General features: G+C 39.1%; 1 protein-coding gene across 6 annotated transcripts in view; it reads left to right on the top strand.

Annotated features, from left to right (window-relative positions):
* DCAF5 (DDB1 and CUL4 associated factor 5) overlaps positions 1 to 21,646 on the top strand; it is a 115,418-nt gene that overhangs the window by 22,215 nt on the left and 71,557 nt on the right. For 4 of the 6 annotated variants that reach the window (XM_044773854.2, XM_044773857.2, XM_044773856.2 and 1 more), the window contains exons 2-5: positions 7,015 to 7,158; positions 9,882 to 9,918; positions 10,829 to 10,968; positions 12,797 to 12,926. In XM_044773854.2, coding sequence (XP_044629789.1) covers positions 7,015 to 7,158; positions 9,882 to 9,918; positions 10,829 to 10,968; positions 12,797 to 12,926 — 451 coding nt within the window. The remainder of the gene's footprint in view (positions 1 to 7,014; positions 7,159 to 9,881; positions 9,919 to 10,828; positions 10,969 to 12,796; positions 12,927 to 21,646) is intronic. The other 2 variants (XM_044773855.2, XM_070513861.1) reach the window with 1 other exon arrangement.

The raw sequence follows: 21,646 nt of genomic DNA, 5'->3' as shown, positions 1-21,646 counted from the left end.
TTGGTTTATTTCACTGAACAATAATTTTAACGACCTCTATTGATAGACATTTGAATGATTTAGTCTCTTTCTCTTCAAATAGTGTTGTGCTGCAGGAGCATTTGATCCTGAGTGCCAGAGTGTTGTCTCAGTCCTGTCCTGTGCTTGGCTGACTTTCTGAGGAAGCCTAAAACAAGTTCTTTCCTTCTGTGCCTCAGCTATTCCGGGCTATAAAATAAGAAGAATGTTAAATAATTACCTTTGTTATAGTATGGTGTGAGGTCCTACATAGTTTCTGCCTATAGCTCAGGACCCATTGGGAAAGAGTACTCTTTAAATATAACTTTTACAGAGCCACTGCCACAATGTAATTATAGTGCATTTTAGGATGAGTGAGTTTAGTGCAGAATTAAATCAACCGAAAATGACCAGCATCAGAGTAGCTATGTTCTTTTGGGGTTCTCACATGAATTGAAGCTAAGCAATTGTTTGTGAAGAAACCAAGCTTGGAAGGCCTGGCCTCTGCTTGTCCCTTGCCTGGCAGTGGTGCAGAGCAGAGAGGCCTCCCCTTTGTACGAGGTCCCTGAGGTGCCCCAGAGAGGCTGGGGCCAACATCCAATTGCCAGGCTCACAGAGCTGGTTTAAAGGATCATACCCTTCCCGTGGATTACTTGCAGGTTGGACTGTCTTTCTGTGTGGAACTGTACAATAAATCTCTGCTTTTTTGAATTGACTAGAGAGCTTTTTTCACATTCTAAGTTGATTCATCCTGCTTCACCCACCCTCCTTTGCTTTTAGGGGTCAGAGATTTGGGCACAGCTGTTCTGCTCCCTCTACTGGCTTAAAAGCAGCCCAACAATTTCAGATTGTGCCTCAGTTTGCATTGTGTTTTTGCCAACACATGGTTGAAAAGTGTTGTCTTCGCACAAGGCTCTTAATACTTTGCTTAAGGAAATGTGTGTGGGGGTACACCTTACATCTTCTGACACTAACCTTGAGGGCAAAGGAGAAGAAGCAAGTCATGCCATAGCGATAATTTGCCTCAGTGATTCCAGTCTCCCGTGTACTTGGGCTATCATTATGTTAGGTACTAAGAACATGTCGTTTTAAGTGACCCCAAGGCACTCTACAAATAATCATGCGTCTCAAATTACTAAGTATTTATTTGGCAAAATTAAATCATCCCATAAATGCCTAGAATGAACATTAAAGATAATGTCATCTAGGTGGTGGGGGAAGACCCTTGGCTGAGAATGGTTATGACTTTGAATGCGTAGATATAGATATACTGTCTTTGTTTTTATTGAAACTTTTTTTTTAAGCTGCCCCTATTCAAGAGATATTGTGCTGCCTGGCGTAGGTCTTAGTGAATAAATATAGAGGTGCCCTCACTTGTTCTATTTCTTGGCTATGAGTATCCCAGCCCATCCTGGAGGGTCTGTTTTCTTTTTTCTTTTTCTATTGTGAACATTTAGAAAAATCCAAAATATTTTATTTTATGGAATTGTTCAAGCATACGCAAAAGTATGGTGTACACATCTACCACAGTTCTCAACATTTTATCAATCACCTATTGCCCCTACCTTTTCTTTTCCTGGAATAAGTTATTTTATTTCTTTATTTTTTATTGAGGTAAGTTGGGTTTATAACATTATATAAATTTCAAGTGTACATCGTTATATTTCGACTTCTGTATAGACTGTATTACGTTCACCACCAAAAGTCTAGTTGCTGTCTGTCAGCATACACATGTGCCCCTTTACCCCTTTCGCCCTCTCCCCCCTGGCCTTTCCCTCTGGTAACACCAATCTATTCTCTGTATCTGTGTTTGTTTTGTTTATTATCTTCCACATATGAGTGAAGTCATATGGTTTTTGTCTGTCTCCATCTGACTTATTTCGCTTAGCATAATACCCTCAAGTTCCATCCATGTTGTCGCAAATGGCAAGATTTAATCTTTTTATGGCTGAGTAGTATTCCATTATATATATCTGTGTGTGTGTGTGTATGTATATACCTACACCACATCTTCTTTATCCATTCATCTGTTGATGGGCGCTTAGGTTGCTTCCACATCTTGGCTTTTGTGAATAATGCTGCACTGAACATGAGGGGTGCATATATCATTTCGAATTAGTGTTTTCATGTTCTTTGGGTAAATACCCAGATGTGGAATAGCTGGACCATATGGTAGTTCTATTTTCAATTTTTTGAGGAATCTCCATACTGTTTTCCACAGTGGCTATACCAATTTACTTTCCTACCAACAGTGTATGAGGGTTCCCTTTTCTCCACATACTCTTCCTGGAATATTTTAAAGGAAATTCGAGACATATACCATTTCACCTACTTCAGTATGCATCCCTAACTGATAAGGACTTTTTTCTTTTTTAACATGACCATAATGCCGTTAATATACCTAACAGATGTAACAATACTCCCTCCGTATCATGAAATATTTAAACATGAAGAAAAGTAGAGAAACATCGCTTGGATTTGACAAAATGTTGACAGTTTGTTAAATTTGTTTCCCATCTATTTTTTAAAAAGAAACAAAATTTTACAGATACAATTGAAGTCCCCTTTTACTATATGTGCATTTATCCATAAATAATATATGGTATTGTTTTGTATATTTAAAAATGCATATTTAATGATATCCTTTACCTATCCTTCTGAAACTTGCTTTTATTACTTACTATTAGGTTTTCAAGATTTAGTTATGTTGGTACATGTATCTGTAGTTCATTTTAACTGCTGTATGATGTTCCATTGGGTTTAGATTTCATTTGTATTTGTATTCCAAGGGAATTTATCAATTTATACATTGATGGATATTTATATTGCCTACATTTTTTTCCTATTATGAACAGTGATGCGGTGAACATCTTGTACATTCCCTTGTGCCACTTTGTAAGAACATATCTAAATTATAATTTACATTTTCCTTGTTACTACCAAGGCTGAGATGATCTGTAATATCTGTTGGTTGTTTTGGTTTCCTCTTCTGTAAGTTGTCATATTTGCCTCTTTTCCTAGTGGTTTAAAAAATTCATTTGTAACAACTCTTTATATAGTCTAGAAATTAAACCATTATCAGTTTTGTGCACTGCTAGAATCTTTATAATTTCAGGCGATCCTTTCCTGGTTCCTGCCCCTGATCCCTCAGTTTACTCCGGTTAAGTCAGCTTCTGTTTTCATTCCTGTGCTCTCTTGTTTTATTCTTTTTTTTTTACAGATTTTATTTTTTTCCTTTTTCTCCCCAAAGCCCCCCGGTACATAGTTGTATATTCTTCGTTGTGGGTCCTTCTAGTTGTGGCATGTGGGACGCTGCCTCAGCGTGGTCTGATGAGCAGTGCCATGTCCGCGCCCAGGATTTGAACCAACGAAACACTGGGCCGCTTGCAGCGGAGCGCCCGAACTTAACTGCTTGGCCACAGGGCCAGCCCCTCTTGTTTTATTCTTACCTGCACATTTTTTGAGTTAGGTTACCAAGGCGGAGAATCCCTTTAATAGTCCACTAGATGAATTTGCTTTGTCAGTTATGGTTCATTTTTTGTTCTATAAGGCTAGCAATCTAGAGTAGTGGTTAAGAGTAGGGGCTATGGAATCTTAACTGCTTGCTTTTGAATCTTAGCTTAACCACTTTACTTACTGTGTGACCTTGGAAAGTTACTTAACTCTCTTATACTTGCCTTTATAATCTATAAAACCCGTGAGAGTAGAGCTATTATGATCCCCATTTTATGTTTGATGAATCTCAGGCACAGGGAGCTTAGATTAGAAGCATGAGTAAGTAGAAGAAAGATGTGGGCCTCTGTATCTTTTCTTTGTCTTTTTTCTTGGAAGATTTGCCCTGAGTTAACATCTGTTCCCAGTCTTCCTTTGCTTTTTTTTTTTCCTCACCAAAGCCCCAGTACATAGTTGTATATCCTAGTTCTTCTATGTGGGATGCCACCACAGCATGGCTTAATGAGTGATGTGTAGGTCTGCACCCAGGATCCGAACCTGTGAACCCTGGGCCGCTGAAACAGAGCATGGGAACTTACCTACTTGGCCACAGGGCTGGCCCCAGGGCCTCTCTATCTTTTAATTTTCCACTTTTGATAGAGACTTGGGTACAGAGAAATATTTCTCTAATATAAGAGACAAAGTAGCAAAAGCAGTGACAGGTCTCTGACCTGTGGCCTCAGTGCTGGGGAAAACAATAAGAGTAGAGACTATGGAGAACTAAAGTGCCCACAACCTGTCTAAATCTATTTTAGATGAAAAATCCCTTTGTGTCATTTTCATTAAAATCAACAAAAACACAAACCCTTGTTTTCATTGACCTTAACTTGATGTTTAACAAAGTGGTAAATTTGAAAGATATATAGAATTTAGATAACCATCCCAGGCCAGGGAACTCATAGTTGAAATAAGCAAATCATAAACACAGAACACTGAGGGACACACTTAAGGGATCAATCCAGTGGACAATGAAATACTTCAGAGGAGGACACAGAACCTGATTTTGACCAACAATGGAAGAAAGAACGAACTCAGGAAACAAAGGAACTCAAGGAGCAAAGGCAACTTCTTTCTAGGGGAGGGAGAATAAGTATGTTTGGCTACTATATCTTCTATTAATTTTTTTTTTAATAAACAGATATATGTTTATGGCAAAAAAGTCAAGTAATACAGAAAGATACAAAGTAAAAATTGCAATGTAAAAGTTTCCCCAACAGAAGAATTGAAAGCAGGAACTTGAACAGATACTTGTACAATTGTTCTTAGCAACATTATTCACAATAGCCAAAAGGTGGACACAACCCAAATGTCCATCATTGATGGGTGAATGGATAAACAAAATGTGGTGTGTGTGAGTGAGAATATGGTACACACACACACACACACACACACACACACAGAGTGAAATATTATTTAGCCTTAAAAAGGAATGAAATTCTAATACATGCTATAATATGGATGAACCTTGAAGACATTATTTTAAGTGAATAAGCCAGATACAAAGGGGCAAATATTATATGTTTCCACTTATATGAGGTACCTAGAGTAGTCAAATTCATAGAGGCAGAAAGGAGAATGGTGGTTACTAGGGGCTAGGAGAAGTTCTTGTTTGTTGGGTACAGAGTTTCAGTTTGGGATGATGGAAAAGTTCTGGAGATGGATAATGCTGATGGTTGCACAACAATGTGAATATACTTAATGCCACTGAATCGTACACTCAAAAATGGTTAAAATGGGGATCTGGCCCTGTGGCCTAGTGGTTGAGTTCTGCACGCTCCACTTTGGCAGCCTGGGTTTGGTTGCTGGGCACAGATCTACACCATTCATTGGCAGCCATGCTGTGCTGCTGACCCACATACAAAATAGAGGAAGATTGGCACAGGTGTTAGCTTGGGGCAAATCTTCCTCAGCAAAAAAAAAAAAGAAAAAAAAGTTTAAAATGGTAAATTTCATTTTATATATATTTTACCACACACACAGAAAAAATCTCCCAACAACCTTAGCCTAGAGATGGTGTCCACTATAAACAACTTATTTTATAGCCCCTGGATATTCAAATTCAAGTAAACATAGGTAAGTATAAACATATTCATTCAATGTCCATACTTTGGGTCTGGGAACTCCACAGTGAACAAAATTGACAAGATTCCTGTTGTCATGGAGCTTTTAAAAAATTTGTTTTACACAAATGGTTGTTGGTACACATCTGTTTCACACCTTATTTTTCCCCTTAATAAAGACCTTTGGTCATCTTTCCAAGTTAGTTCTTATAGATTTATTAATTTTTTTTTTTCGTGAGAAAGATTCACTCTGAGCTAACATCTGTTGTCAATCTTCCTCTTTTTTTTTTTGCTTGAGGAAGATTAGCCCTCAGCTAACATCTGTGCCTGTCTTCCTCTATTTTGTATGTGGGTTGCTGCCACAGCATGGCTTGACAAGTGGTCTAGCTCTGCACTCAGGGTCTGGGCTCACCAACCCCGGGCTGCCAAAGCAGAGTATGCCGGACTTAACTGCTACACCATGGGGCCAGCCCCATAGATTTATTGATTTAATGGCTGCATAGGATTCCCTAATATGGATGTACTATAATTTTTGGCTATTGTATTGAATGGAGGAGGGTTGGTAGAGATATAGAGCTTGCTATGGTTTGCTGCCCATGTTTGCTGCTGTTCTAACTTAAATTTTTATTAGGAAAGGAATGTATTTTAGGCTATTATAAAGCCAAAGAGTGCCAAATATATAAAGTAAAAGTAAAAACCCTCCAATTTATCCTTTACCTCTCTTTGAATCCGATTCCCTGGATGTAGTAACCACTATTAACAGTCTCTTTTCCATCCTTCCAGACATTTTTAAGGCATCTGCAAATATAAAGAATATGTAGAACAGATATGTTGTCATGCCCCAGGAGCTGGCTTATGCAGTGTAATATTACTCATTTAATTCAGACTATTGAGAATTATGCATAAGAAACAGCTAGACTGAGCTTCATGAGAGCTGGGTTCTATCTAGATTCTGCTACTGTGACAGACAGTTCCTTAGATGTCATTTGTACAGTGTTCCATAGTTAATGAGATCACATCAAGGACAGTGCTTTGAAAACTAGTATGCTAGAAATATTCCTTTAGAGTTTTTTGGTTGCAAGCACTCGAAACCAACTCAAGTTCTGTTAGACAAAGTAGGGGGACATTAGTGGAAAGATTTTAGATAGCAAATGAAGAAATATTTAAACTGGGTCTCTGGAAAGACAGAACAAGGTGGCTTTGGGGGTGTCAGTGTTAGTGCTTATCCCTTTCCATTTCTGTATGTTTGTTCAAGATTTAATTCCTTGGCATAAGTGAATGGCTCAGAGGCCGTGTGTCTACTGATGGTTAAGGCAGTAGAATTCTGGGTTTATGTGCTCCACCAGAATCTCACAGAGTTGAGGAGATGCAGTTTGGGAAAGGATGGGATTCAATGCTGGCGAAACCAAGTGTCAGCCTTGAAATGTCAGCTGTTTTAACCCTAGATTCTTATGCCCCTCTCAAGGAGGAGATGATCGCCGGGTTCTGCTATGGCACATGGAACAAGCTATCCACTCCAGAGTCAAGCCCATACAGCTGAAAGGAGAGCATCATTCCAACATTTTTTGCCTGGCTTTCAACAGTGGGAACACCAAAGTATTCTCTGGAGGTGAGAAGAAGGGAGATTTCCACTTTGTGAAATTCACTGTGGCTGGGATTTTGGAGAAAGGAGTGCTAAATAACTCCTTATTTTTCTTAATTTCATTGAACTGTGGAATTACTGGTTTCCCATAGCTTGTCTTCTCTGCATTATTGTGGTTTAGACACATGTATTAGACTGATTTCTTTTTACCTTCCTTCCTCCCTCCTTTCCTTCCTTCCTCTCTCTCTTCCCTCCCTCCCTTCCTCCCTTTCTTTGTTTCTTTCCCTCTCTCTTTCTTTCTCACACTTTTCCTCTCTCTTTTGGTAGAAAACTTTTCACATTGCAATGTGGTACACAGAAACACACATACATATCTGAAATAGTGCTGAACCTTACTATATGTGGTACACTCTGATTTTTTTGTTTATTCTATTCGATTTCATTTTTAAAGATTCTGGTTGTGACTCAAATTGATCTTATGACCCATGGATGGCTCCTGTTTGAAAGCATTGTGTTAGGGTGCAATTGGAATGGCTTGTGCTCAAACCAACCTCTTAGTGATGGCTTTCATCAACTACACTCCTTTCTGACCACCAAATTTCTAGCCCTGATCTCTTCTGTGTTGTAGATTTCCCCACTGAATATCTACCTGTGTGTTCCTAAAGCAATTTAAATGCAGTAGGTCTAAAACCAATATTATTAGTCCTTCTCTTCTGCACAAAAATTTCCTCTTGTTCCCTGGATTCCCTGTCTCAGTCATTATCACCATTCATCCAATTATTTAAGTTATTAGGTTTAACTTTAAGAAACTACTGACACTGAAGCATTTTCAACTTACGAAAATGACAAGTTTTACTTGGTTCAGCCTAATAGAAATCTTGGTCACCTCAAACCTGCCTTTCTTTCATTTACACATCTTGTTAGTCACCAACTAGACTTGAAAGCCTCTCATACTCATCCTTTAGTTTCTGTTCTCTTTCTACACCCACTGCCCTGATTCAGGTCCACATCTTTGGCCTGGCTACTGCAGTGTCCTTCTGTGATTTCTGCTACCAGTCTCTAACCCTCCTTATAATTCATTGCTTATACAAGTTTTCTTTTAAAAATAAAGGTCCAACCATGTGAACCTTTGACCCTGCAGTGTCCACAGGATAAAGTCTAAACCTCAGTGTATCAGTCTGGCCTCATCTCCCTCTCCTTACGTCTTGTGCCCTAGCCCTCTAATCCTCTTGCCATCTTAAGTGCCCTCGTGCCTTTTGTGCACGCTGTTCCTCGTGGGTCATGACTAATTGTCCAGTCCCCACCAGTTCCCCTAAGTCTTCCATTGGTAAAAGTTTTGAGTTTCTGTTCAAATGTCTCCTTCCCCGTAAAAACGTTCTCTCCTTCTGCCATGTACTTTCACCCTGTTCATGAAGGAAATAATTGCCCCTTTATCTATGTTCCCATTGTAGAGCAGATCGCTACAAGATAACCTGTCTTGTCGTGATTAGTTTTTTGTGCGGTTGGATTGTGAGTTCCTCAGGGACCAAGCAGAACCTTTTTCTTCTCACATCCCCAGCACCCTGCACTGTGCCTGTTATCGAGAAGGCGTTAGTATGGGTTTGAGTTACTTGGTAGGCACCCACAATACAGTTACAGCCAGGGCTTTAAGATGACCTGGGCCACATCTTTACTGCTGTTGCTTTCTATTTAAGTGACTATTGGTTGTGCTTTCAGCATAGAGTGGGAAATTTTTTACTTTCTGTCTTTTCATAGTCAGCTTTTTAATTTTTGGCCATATAAACCATTTGAAGGCAGGACTACACATATCATAGACGTAATATTTTTAGATTCCTTGATGGAATAAAGAGAAATTCAAGAGAAAAAAGTTGTGGATAAAAACTTTCCTATCATTTAGAATTGCACAATCATCAAATTTTAACACTATAAGAGATCATAAGGCTAGGGATAGGGGCTGGCCCAGTGGTGTAGCAGTTAACTTGGCACACTCTGCTTCAGCGGCCCAGGGTTTGCCAGTTCCTATCCCGGGCGTGGACCTATGCACTGCTTGTCAAGCCATGCTGTGGCAGGTGTCTCACACAGAAAATAGAGGAAGATGTGCACAGATGTTAGCTCAGGGCCAATCTTCCTCAGCAAAAAGAGGAGGATTGGCACTGGATGCTCAGGGCTAATATTCCTAAAAAAAAAAAGGATGTGGTTAGTAGCAAACCTTTACTGAGAGCTTGTTAAGTGCTCAGCCCTATTCTGAATGCTTTTACAAATGTGTTGTTAGCTTCACAGTAACTCTATGCAGGAGGCACAATTATTATCCCTATTTTACAGATAAGGATATCTGTAAAACTGAGGCACAGAAAAGTTACAGATTTTATTTCAGGTCTCACAGTTAATGAATCTTTTGCTTTAAAAAAAAAAAAAAAGCAAGTACTAGCTTGGCTGAATGAATTGATTTCCCATGATCATTTACTCTTTTCCTTAACAGCCACAGTTTTTTTTTACATCATCCACTGGATAATACATTTTAGAAATTGTACTGTGTTATACCTAGTTACTATTATGCTTTTTAAATTTCTCTATAAGACTGACCTATCCTTCTTAAATTACTTTTATAAACTTTTTCGTATTAACACTTTTGATTTATATTAACATTGACTTTGTTCATATTTTCCCCGGAAACTTTAAAATACTAAATTTTATTGTGGACAGGGACCACTTTGCAGGAATTATCAAATATCTGCTTTTTCCTCTTACAGGAAATGATGAGCAAGTTATCCTCCATGATGTTGAAAGGTAAATAGATTGTTGGCATGTGAAAGTGACTGAGTCTGTTTTTCATATGAAGAGAAGCAAATATCTCTTTAGACCAAAATAGTTTTTTTTTTGAAGAAAATAAGATGAAATCAGCTGTTCCTTTTGAAAAAGATTCCTATAATATTTTTGAAATAAAATTTTGACTAAAAAAATGATTTGCAAAGTTGGTCTGAAGGTAAAGTTTTTTGTGAAAATTTAAAAGGAGAGGTTGGAAGAAAAGGAAATGTAATACTTAATGATAGCAATGAAAATAAATAGCTAATATTGTTGAGTTCTCACTATGTGCTAGGCACTGTTCCAAGTGCTTTGTGTGTATTAATTCATGTAACCTTCACAATAATTTTATGAGGAGATACTCTTATCTCAATGACAGATGAGGAAATGGAGGCACAGAGATTTTAGGTAACTTAAGGTCAGGAGGTGCTACGATCTGAACTTAGGCAGCCTGCCCCTGGAACCATGCTCTTATTCACCATGCCAGACTGCCAGGAAATCCCTCTTCTACTCCTACTGGCATCAGACCTGGCTGCTTTAAAGCTTTCCCTTGCTTTTTGGAAATCAAGCACCACCCCCCAATCTGTACACAAGCAGATGCGTTCCGTAGTAGGTGAAAACACAAAAACTCATCTGTTGAGTCACTTTTAAATAGTGCAAAAAGCAAACTTACCATGAAATCTATAAAAAGTCTCTTTAATAGTCCTTTGTTTTTTTTACCTAAAAGTTGAATATCTACATTTTTAGGAAATATAATATCCTTTGGGTTTAGCTAGTTGACATTCTCCTGGAAATGAAAGAGAACCCCACTCTAGGAAGCAGAGGGCTAGGACTCTGCCCTCCGTTTGCATGTATGTGTGTGCCTGTGTGCCTCTCTCTGCTCTCTGTCTCTCAGCAGCGAGACCTTGGATGTGTTTGCTCACGAAGATGCAGTATATGGCTTGTCGGTGAGCCCAGTGAATGACAATATTTTTGCCAGCTCCTCAGATGATGGCCGAGTTCTCATCTGGGACATCCGGGAGTCTCCGCATGGAGGTAGGGTCCCTGTACAAAAGGCTGTGGGATTGTGTTGAAGAGTTTGATGTCATGTTCTTGCTGATCCAATATATGACCTGAGTAAGCTGGGTGGGAGGGATGTAAAGGGAGAAGAAACTCTCACATGGGGACATAGATATGTGTCTCTGGATGTCCTGTCCTACCCCAAAGTAGTCAGAAGTGAAGCACCTTTGCCAGTCCTTCTCTAGACCCCTGTGAATCTCCACAAACCCTTGTACCTGTAGTAAACACCACAGTATCTTGGTGTTTAGTGGCCCCAAGGAATGGAAGATGTGCTGCCTCACTGTGGAGGGTAGCCACTGTGGGCCAGCTCTGTGTGTAGTGCTGACATGCACATATTCTTGGTTATTTACAGAGAATGGAGGTGTGTGTTAGGCACTTTCTTGCATCCTAGTTTCAGGCTTGTTTTCTGAAAGAACCACAGAACCTCATCTTAACTGTGTATAGAAACTTAAAATGATGGCAAATACACTTTGTTTAAGGGATGTTACTGGGTGAGGTCCCCCTCCAGATATGCTCTTTAAGTCTCTGAAGTGTAAAATGAAGAACTTGTTTTGTTGAATTTCTCTGAAGTTCTTCAGGAAATGCATCTTTTCAGCTCATTTCCTGCAAAGAGATTTCTCTCCGTCACTCTGCCTGTCTTCAAAGGCTCTTTCCTCCAGCATACCCTCAGTGCTACCCCCACCCCAACACTTGGTACAGCTTTGTCATGGTCATACCTGTGTTCATAGAGTTACTATCCTGCCTGGCTTGTCTGGTAGGATCTGGGTCTTTTTATTATTCTATATTCCAAGCATTTAATATGTGGGCTATGCTCATTACTGTGGTTCAAGCTGTAAGAGAAGCTTGTTCTTAAGGTCAGGCAGATAAGGTAGCTGCAAGCAGTGGCAGTGGGTGAGTCACCAGGTGCTTGGCAGGTGAAATTCTCCTTTGTCTGAACTGCCTGCTGGCTTAGACGTCTAAGCGCCCCCTCTGCCCAGAGGCCTGTGAAGTGTCTGGGGAGCGCTTTCTGTCTGTTGCTTCTAAACAGCTTCCACAGGAGTTGGTCCTCCCAGGTAGCAAAGTGATTCCTTACTCACCTGGAGCCAGCTAATATATGCAAAGGGCTGGAGGGTTTCTGGGTGAGGTTGATTAGGAGCTGGCTAGATGCGAGAGAAATTCAAGTATTAGATGGTTTTTGTTTGTTTGTTTTTTAGTATTCTAATACTGGAAGTGAAATCATAAAATTCTAGACTGAGGCCATTTTCTTTTCAGTTAGGGAGAATATGATCAGAAGGGAAAACTGCACTATTGTCTTGCCTTGTCTTCATTTTTTCCATTGTTTTGCTGTGTCTTTGTTAAGTCTTTATGTAGTTTTAAAACTTTTAATTTCTAAAACTAATACATTTGGATTAAGGTATAATAATCCTGCCAGTAACTGGTTGTGAATTTTTTCACTTCATGTGAAATTCAGTTTTTCTTACTGTGAAACGACTTATCTTCCCATTTACAGTGACAATTTCTGTTTCCTCATGGGATCTGAATAGGTGCTATATAAATTTCTGAGTATTATTATAGCTTAAAGTTTGTTTAAATGTGTTCCAGTTGCTGTTTTCAGACTTTCTATGAGCAAAAAGTGTGTGCTAGGACTTGTGGGGACCTCGGGAGTAAGGGTGACTGCTGGGATGACATACTACCTTGGGGTTCCAGCCCATTGGGGTGGTTATTAAAAGGGGGCACTTCTACTTGCGTTTATACTTCTGCATGTCTCCCTGCCACTGGCCCAAAGGTTCCCAAGATGAACTGATCATAATTTCTCTCTTCACAGAGCCCTTCTGCCTGGCAAACTATCCATCAGCCTTTCACAGTGTCATGTTTAACCCTGTGGAGCCCCGGTTATTGGCCACAGCTAATTCAAAGGAAGGAGTGGGACTCTGGGATATTCGAAAACCTCAGAGGTGAGCCCCCCTTATTCATAAGGAGTTAAAACTTTTCTTTGCCTCAACTGTCAGGTAATATGATGAGCCAGCAAGGATTGTAAGAACCTGGTTAGCAGTTGATCTCAGTTGGACATCTCCTGGCATCTTCAGGTGCCTCTGAAGCCGGGGGGAGCCCTGTTCCCAAGGAACAGGCAGTGTGAGAAATCCATACTCCTTGTTGAGGAGGAGTCATAAATTGTAATCTGGACTCTAGATAGGGTCAGTTCTAGGAAACATGAAGCAGTGAGAGCCTCCCTCCAGTACCGCCTTGTGTCTTTAGGCCCAGCGTTCCCCAGATGCACGGGAGCTCCTGTGGGGGGATGGAGGGGGTGGGGGAGATTTGACAAACTCATGGCCTCTGAACCAGGGATTTTAACCCCAGGGGGGAAGGGGTCTCTAGATAGGCTTCAGGATAACTGTGAACCCCAAATTTGTATGGAAATTATATTGTGTATTCATCTAACTGCATTTTTCTGAGAACAGAGTTTGTTTGCTTTCTTTGGTTTCTCAGAAGGACCAGTGACTAAACAATAAAGATTAAGAGCCACTGAGTACACTAAGGACAGTCCTGAACCAATGGTATGAATCACTAGTGGGGCCGTTGTAGGCATCATTAAGGGAAATGTGTGGATGGGGGCAGCTAGGGGACTCTTTCATGTCCCTTAAATCCTATGGGGGAGGGATGACCTTTTGTGGCACCTGTACATAAAGCTAGCGTTGCTTTATGAAAGACTTACATACAGTGACAACTCCTCTGCAGATTCTACATGGAGGTAACTTCCCACTTTGTATGGCAATATTGCAGAAGAACATCATGAAGAGTAAGCGAGGTTATGATTTATTTCATGGGCCTCAGATGAAAGGGCAATAAAGTAGAGAGGATTATCTTCCTTGGTGGTTTCTAGTCCTAGCTGATTCTCTCCATGGGGCAGTCAGAGGGGTTGGAACCGTTGCAGCAGATCTGCACAGCCCAGAGGAGTGTCCCTGGTGTTGAGCAGGGCTCCTTCTGTAGGGCCGCGGAGATTTCTCCTACCCTCTCTATTGTTTCTGTACCTGGCTCTTGCTTTTCCATGCTGCTGAAACGCGTGTAGTGGCAGGACCCCTGTGGTGCCTTTGCACTGTGTGCTTAAGAAGGCTTGTTTGCTGCCAGGAAGACAGTCTGCTGTGTTCAGCTTTAGCATTCTCTGCCACTTCGGGCTCTTTAAGAACAACTGTTCTGCCTCATCCATATCACAAAAGGCAGGATTTGGACTAACTACGCCAGCTTTCTCCCAAACTTCTATCTCCCATACTTACAATTGTAATGAATAGCTGGCAACTGGAGTGGGGCTCTGAGCTATTCATCCCCAGAGGAAAGCTTGAGTAGTTCATGGTGTCAGCAGTGTCTTGAAAGAAGAGGGGGTTGAGTGTTTTAATTCTCTCACCGATTTCCCCTCAACCTCCTCCACCAGTTTCCTACTGTGCGTTGTGGACCCTCCTCCCCTTTTCACTTGTTTTATCACTAAACATGACTTCTTTCTTTTTAGAAAATTCAAAGTGAGATTATTGTTTTGTTTTTATAGTAACATTTGTTAGATTTAAGGTTACTATTCAGAGAAATATAATGAAAACAAAACAAAAAACCCATCGCTAGATTATCTGTCTACTTGTGATTTTTTGGTGTGGAAGAGTGGCCCTGAGCTAACATCTGTTGCCAATCCTCCTCTTTTTGCTTGAGGAAGATTGGCCCTGAGCTAACATTTGTGCCAATCTTCCTCTATTTTGTATATGGGACGCCGCCACAGTATGACTTGATGAGCGGTGTGTAGGTCCACGCCTGGGATCCAAACCTGCAAACCCTGGGCCACTGAAGTGGAGTGCAAGAACTTAACCACTATGCCACCAGGCTGGCCCCTACTTGTATGTTTTTAAAATATTTGTACATCAGTATAGATCTTCTCCTTCTCGTCTCTAGTCACTCTCTCTAAAGGTAACTACAGTGAACAGTTTCTCATATGTCTTTCCAGAAGATAATTTAGTGCATATACCAGCATGTATATGTATGCTTTATGAATTTTAGATTAAAGGAACAATAATATCCACTGTTCTTCACTTCTTTTTTCAATTAATAATATGTCTTGGAGCTTTTTTCATATCAGCACTTACAGATCTAGCACAATCTTTTAATGGCTACAGGATATTCCATTTATTTGGTTTACTCAACAACCAGGACTTCTTATTTCCAGCATGGGCCATTGTAAACAATGCTGTGTTAAACGTGGTTACATGTCTGTCTTGGCTTACCTTTGCAGAAATATCTGTAGGGAGTTGCTGCATCAAAGGGTTTATGTTTTTACATTTTTGATAAAAATTGTCAGAATATCCTGCCACAACCAAAGCCTGTACTGATTTACAAACCTGCCAGCTAAACAGGAGACTCTGTGTTCCTCCAGACCCTCAGCAACACTTAGACTGTTACTAGTCTCTTGGGGGAAAATATTATGTTCTGTTTTGATTACTTCTTCAGTTGTGGGTGAGGTTATCTGGTTTCTTTGGTAACCTACAGTTTTCAAAAGCCCATATGGGAGAAAGTCATCTAATAAGGCTAATGGGCAATCTTGACTGATTTCCTTTCTTGGAATAAAAGGAGGAGCACAGTGCCCTGGGGACTAGGATGTTTTTACCTGTTTTTTCCAACTCTTCTAAGGCTCTGTGTGGTTTTATGGGTGTGAGGTAGAAAAGGGGCATGAAGTATTTTTGGGGTCTTGCTTTTCACGTCCACTGATGTTTTGGGATTAAATTACAGATCTTTTCTGTTTGGATTCTCTTGTGACAAGTTGGTGTGGGGGAGTATGACGGGGCCCTTTGTCTTTCCTATGCAGGGTTAATTATGCTGAGTTGCAATAGATGATTTGTCTCCTGAACACAGCTGCCTAGAAACTCTAGCCCAGATCTTGGGGCAGTTCTGAATCCTGAGAGAACAAGCCTGGCACAGGATAGATCTATTTCAGGAATACTTAAAGTCTAGGGAAAGATTTTAGGGAATTTGTGAATCCCTTGTGATTGCAGGTAAAATTGTGGGTGTTTGCATGTCTAAGTGAGCACATGTGGTGATTTTTTTCTAGGGATGGGTGGAGAGCTTTTACTAGGTTCTCATAGAGACCCTTAACCCCCAAGAGGGTAAGACTCACATGGTGTTCTAAAGATTCTAGATTTAGAGCTTATTTTGGTTCCTTAGCAGGCTTATAAGTGACTTCCAGCTTATTATAGCTTAAGCATGTGAGTGAATTCTGGGCCTAGTGGGGAGACTTACTGGCCTCCTAGAAACAAATATAACTCCATGGAATAATAAGGGGGCCTCACAGTGAACCCATTCCTGGCTTAACCTATGGATTATTCCATGTGGGAATGGTTTCTCTGACCTATCCCAAGCCTAGGCTGTACTTCTCTACTTTAGCCTGGTAGCCCATAGGAGTGTGAGCAAAGTTGTTTGTCCCACTGCTGCCCTGAAAGAAGCTCATTAGGCTGGTAGAATAAAATGTCTAGAAGGTACTTTAGGTATTGTCTGATCTGACTTCATCATTGTAGATTAAGAAACTATCCCAGCAAGGTAAGGGGAGGCAGAAGGACTTGATGATTTAGAGTGTAGGATCTGAAGCCATACATCCTGGGTACAAATCTAGACAGTACACTTTACTAGCCATATGATCTTGAGCAAATTACTTAACCTGTTAGTGCCTTATAATAATAAATAATAGCTAACATTTAATAAGCATTACTTGCCAGGCATAATGACGATTATATGAATAATTCGTTATTTAATCCTTATGACAATCCTATGAAGTAGATTCTTATTTTGTTTGTAGGTGTGAGAACCAGGTTTCTTTCTTTCTTTTTTTTATATTTTATTTTTTTTGTTGTGGCAACATTGGTTTGTAACATTATATAAATTTCAGGTGTACATCATTATATTTCGATTCCTGTGTAGATCACATCATGTTTGCCACCCAAAGACTAATTACAGTCTATCACCCCATACGCATGTGCCTAATCACCCCTTTGGCCCTCCTCCCTCCCTCTTTCCCCTCTGGTAACCACCAATCCAATCTCTGTCTCCATGTGGTTGTTTGCTGTTTTAATCTTCTGTTTATGAATGAGATCACACGGTATTTGACTTTCTCCCTCTGACTTATTTCGCTTAGCATAATACCCTCAGGGTCCATCCATGTTGTCACAAATGGCCAGCTCTCATCCTTTCTTATGACTGAGTAGTATTCCGTTGTATATATATACACATCATCTTTATCCATTCATCCCTTGATGGGCACCTAGGTTGCTTCCAAGTCTTGGCTATTGTGAATAATGCTTCAATGAACATAGGGGTGCATATGTCTTTAAGCATTCGTGTTTTCATGTTCTTTGGATAAATACCCAGCAGTGGAATACCTGGATCATATGGTAGTTCTAGTCTTTATTTTTTGAGGAATCTCCATACTGTTTTCTATAGTGGCTGCACTAGTTTGCACTCCCACCAGCAGTGTATGAAAGTTGCCTTTTTTCCATATCCTCTCTAACACTTATTATTTCCTGTCTTGTTAATTATAGCCCTTCTGACGGGCATGAGGTGATACTTCATTGTAGTTTTGATTTGCATTTCCCTGATAATTAGTGATGTTGAATATCTTTTCATGTGCCTGTTGGCTATCTGTACATCTTCTTTGGAGAAATGTCTGTTCAGATCTTTTGCCCATTTTTTAATTGGATAGTTAGTTTTTTTGTTGTTGAGATGTATGAGTTCTTTATACATTTTGGATATTAACTCCTTATCAGATGTATGGTTTGCAAATATCTTCTCCCGATTGTTAGGTTATCGTTTTGTTTGGTTGATGGTTTCCTTTGCTGTGCAGAAGCTTTTCTGTTTGATGGAGGCCCATTTGCTTATTTTTTCTGTTGTTTCCCTTGCCCCATCAGACATGGTACTTGAAAATATGCTGCTAAGATTTGATGTTGAAGAGCATACTGCCTCTGTTTTCTTCTAGAAGTTTCATGGTTTTGGGTCTTACATGCAAGTCATTAATCCATTTTGAGTTAATTTTTGTGTCTGGTGAACATAATGGTCTACTTTCTTTCTTTTGCATGTGGCTGTCCAGTTTTCCCAATGCCATTTATTGAAGAGTCTTTCCTTTCTCCATTGTATGTTCTTGGCTCCCTTGTCGAAAATTACCCTGTCCGTAGATGTGTGGGTTTATTTTTGGGCTCTCAGTTCTGTTCCATTGATCTCTGTGTCTGTTTTTGTGCCGGTACCATGCTGTTTTGATTACTAGGGCTTTGTTTATTTTGAAGTCAGGGAGTGTGATTCCTCCAGGTTTTTTCTTTTTTCTCAGGATTCCTTTGGCTATTTGGGGTCATTTGTTGTTCCCTATAAATTTTAGGATTCTTTGTTCTATTTCTGTGAAAAATGTCGTTTGAACTTTGATAGGGCTTGCATTGAATCTGTAGATTGCTTTAGGAAGTATGGACTTTTTAACTATGTTAATTTTTCCAATCCAAGAGCACAGAGTATCATCCATTTCTTTGTGTCTTCTAAAACACTGAAAACAATGTTTTGTAGTTTTCCGTGTACAGGTCTTTTACCTCTTTGGTTAAGTTTATTACTAGTTATTTTATTCTTTTTGTTGCAGTTGTAAATGGGACTGTATTCTTAATTTCTCATTCTGCAACTTCATTGTTAGTGTATAGAAATGCAACTGATTTTTGTATGTTGATTTTGTATCCTGCAGATTTACTGTATTCATTTATTATTTCTAAAAGTTTTTTCGTGGATTCTTTAGGGTTTTCTGTATATAAAATCATGTCATCTACAAATAGTGACAGTTTCCTTTCCAATCTGGATCCCTTTTATTTCTTTTTCTTGCCTGATTGCTCTGGCTAGGGCTTCCAATACCGTGTTAAACAAGAATGGTGAAAGTGGGCATCCTTGTCTGGTTTCTGTTCTTAGAGGGATAGTTTTCAGTATTCTCCACTGAGAATGATATTAGCTGTGGGTTTGTCATATATGGCCTTTATATGTTGAGGTACTTTCCTTCTATAGCCATTTTATTTGGGGTTTTTATCATAAATGGATGCTGTATCTTGTCATATGCTTTCTCTGTATCTTTTGAGACGATCATGTGATTTTTATTCTTCATTTTGTTAATGTGGTGTATCATGTTGATTGATTTGCACATGTAGAACCATCCCTACATCCCTGGAGTAAATCCTACTTGATCATGGTGTATGATCTTTTAAATGTATTATTATATTTGATTTGCTAGTATTTTGTTGAGGATTTTTGCATTGATGTTCATCAGTGATATTGGCCTGTAATTTCTTTTTCTGTGTGTTGTCCTTGTCTGATTTTGGTATCAGGGTAATGTTGGTTTTGTAGAATGAGTTAAAAAGCTTCTCCACCTCTTAAATTTTTTAAAATAGTTTGAGAAGGATAGATATTAAGTCTTCTTTGAATGTTTGGTAGAATTCACCAGGGAAGCTGTCCGGTCCTGGACTTTTATTTTTGGGGAGGTTTTTGATTACCGTTTTGCTCTCCTTACTGGTGATTGGTCTATTCAAATTGTCTATTTCTTCTTGATTCTGTTTGGAAGATTATATAATTCTAAGAATTTATCCATTTCTTCTAGGTTATCAAATTTGTTGGCATATAGCTGTTCATAGTATTCTCTTATAATCTTTTGTGTTTCTGAGGTGTCATAATTTCTCCTCATTTATTTCTGATTTTATTCATTTCAGTCTTCTCTCTCTTTTTCTTGGTGAGTCTAGCCAAAGGCTTGTCAGTTTTGTTTATCTTTTCAACAAACCAGCTCTTAGTTTCGTTGATTTTTTCTCTATTGTTTTTTTAGTCTCTATTTCATTTATTTCTGCTCTCATTTTTATTATTTCTTTCCTTCTACTGATTTTGGGCTTTATTTGTTGTTTTTCCAGTTGCTTTAGGTACACTGTTAGATTGTTTACTTGAGATTTTTCTTATTTGTTGAGGTAGGCATGTATTGCTATAAACTTCCCTTTTAAAACCACTTTTACTGTATCCCATAAATTTTTGCATGATGTATTTTCATTTGCATTTGTCTCCAGATATTTTTTGACTTCTCGTTTGATTCTTCATTGACCCAATTGTTCAGCAGCATGTTGTCTAATCTCCACATATTTGTGGCTTTTCCGATTTTCTTCCTGTAGTTGATTTCTAGTTTCATACCATTGTGGTCAGAAAAGATGCTTGGTATTATTTCAGTCTTCTTAAATTTATTGAGACTTGTTTTGTGGCCTAATATGTGATCTATCTTGGATAATGTTCCATGTACATTTGAAAATAATGTGTGGGGGCTGGCCCCATGGCCGAGAGGTTAAGTTCTCATGCTCCGCTTCGCCAGCCCAGGGTTTCGCTGGTTCAGATCCTGGGTGCGGACATGGCACCGCTCATCAGGCCATGCTGAGGTGGCGTCCCACATGCCACAACTAGAAGGACCCATAACTAAAATATAAACTATGTACTGGAGGGATTCGGGGAGAAAAAAAAGAAAAGAATGTATGTATTCTGCAGTTTTTAGCTGGAATATTCTGTATATATCTCCTAAGTCCAACTGGTCTAATGTGCCATTTAAGGCCAATGTTTCCTTATTGACCTTCTGTTTGGGTGATCTAGCCATTGGTGTAAGTGGAGTGTTAAAGTTCCCTACTATTATTGTGTTGCTGTCTATTTCTCCTTTTATGTCTGTTTATAATTGCTTTGTATATTTAAGTGCTCCTATGTTGGGTGCATAGATATTTACAAGTGTTATGTCCTCTTGTTGGATTGTTCCCTTTATCATTATGTAGTGCCCTTCTTTGTCTCTTGTTACAGTTTTTGTTTTAAAGTCTATTTTGTCTGATATGAGTATTGCTACCCCAGCTTTCTTTTCATTGCCATTTGCATGGCGTATCTTTTTCCATCCCTTCATTTTCAGTTTGTGAGTGTCTTTAGGTCTAAAGTGTGTCTCTTGTATGCAGCATATATATAGGTCTTGATTTTTTATCCCATTGGCCACTCTATGCCTTTTGATTGGAGCATTTAGTCCATTGATATTTAAAGTAGCTATTGATAAGAATGTACTTAATTGCCATTTTGTTACTTTTTTTCTGGGTGTTTTAGTACTTCTTCTCTGCTCCTTCTTCTCTTGCACTCTTCCCTTATAGTTTGATGACTTTCTTTAGTATTATGTTTGGATTCCTTTCTCTTAATTTTTTGTGTGTTTATTATAGGTTTCTGGCTTGTGATTACCATGAGGTTCTTATATAATACCTTATGTATATAGCAATCTATATTAAGTTGATGGACTCTTTAGTTTGACCTCTTGCTAAAAACTCTACCCTTTTAATCTCTTCCTCCCAACATTTTATGTTTTTTATATCATATTGAACCTCTTTTTTCATGCATGTATATCTGTTACCTTCTTATCATAGTAATAGATAATTTTAGTACTTTTGTCTTTTGACCTTCATATTAGCTTCATAGGTGGTTGATCAGCTACCTTTATTGTATATTTGCCTTTGCCAGTGATTTTATTGCTTTTTTTTCCCAATGATTTTCGTATTCCTATTTATGGTCTTCTCTTTTCCACTTAAATAAGTCCATTTAGCATTTCTTGTAAAGCTGATTTCTTGGTGATAAACTCCTTTAGTTTTTGCTT

The sequence above is a fragment of the Equus asinus genome, chromosome 7 (genome assembly GCF_041296235.1).
Source record: "Equus asinus isolate D_3611 breed Donkey chromosome 7, EquAss-T2T_v2, whole genome shotgun sequence".
Taxonomy (NCBI): domain Eukaryota; kingdom Metazoa; phylum Chordata; class Mammalia; order Perissodactyla; family Equidae; genus Equus; species Equus asinus.
The sequence above is the reverse complement of the archived record's forward strand: the minus strand, read 5'-3'. Positions and strand labels throughout refer to the sequence as shown.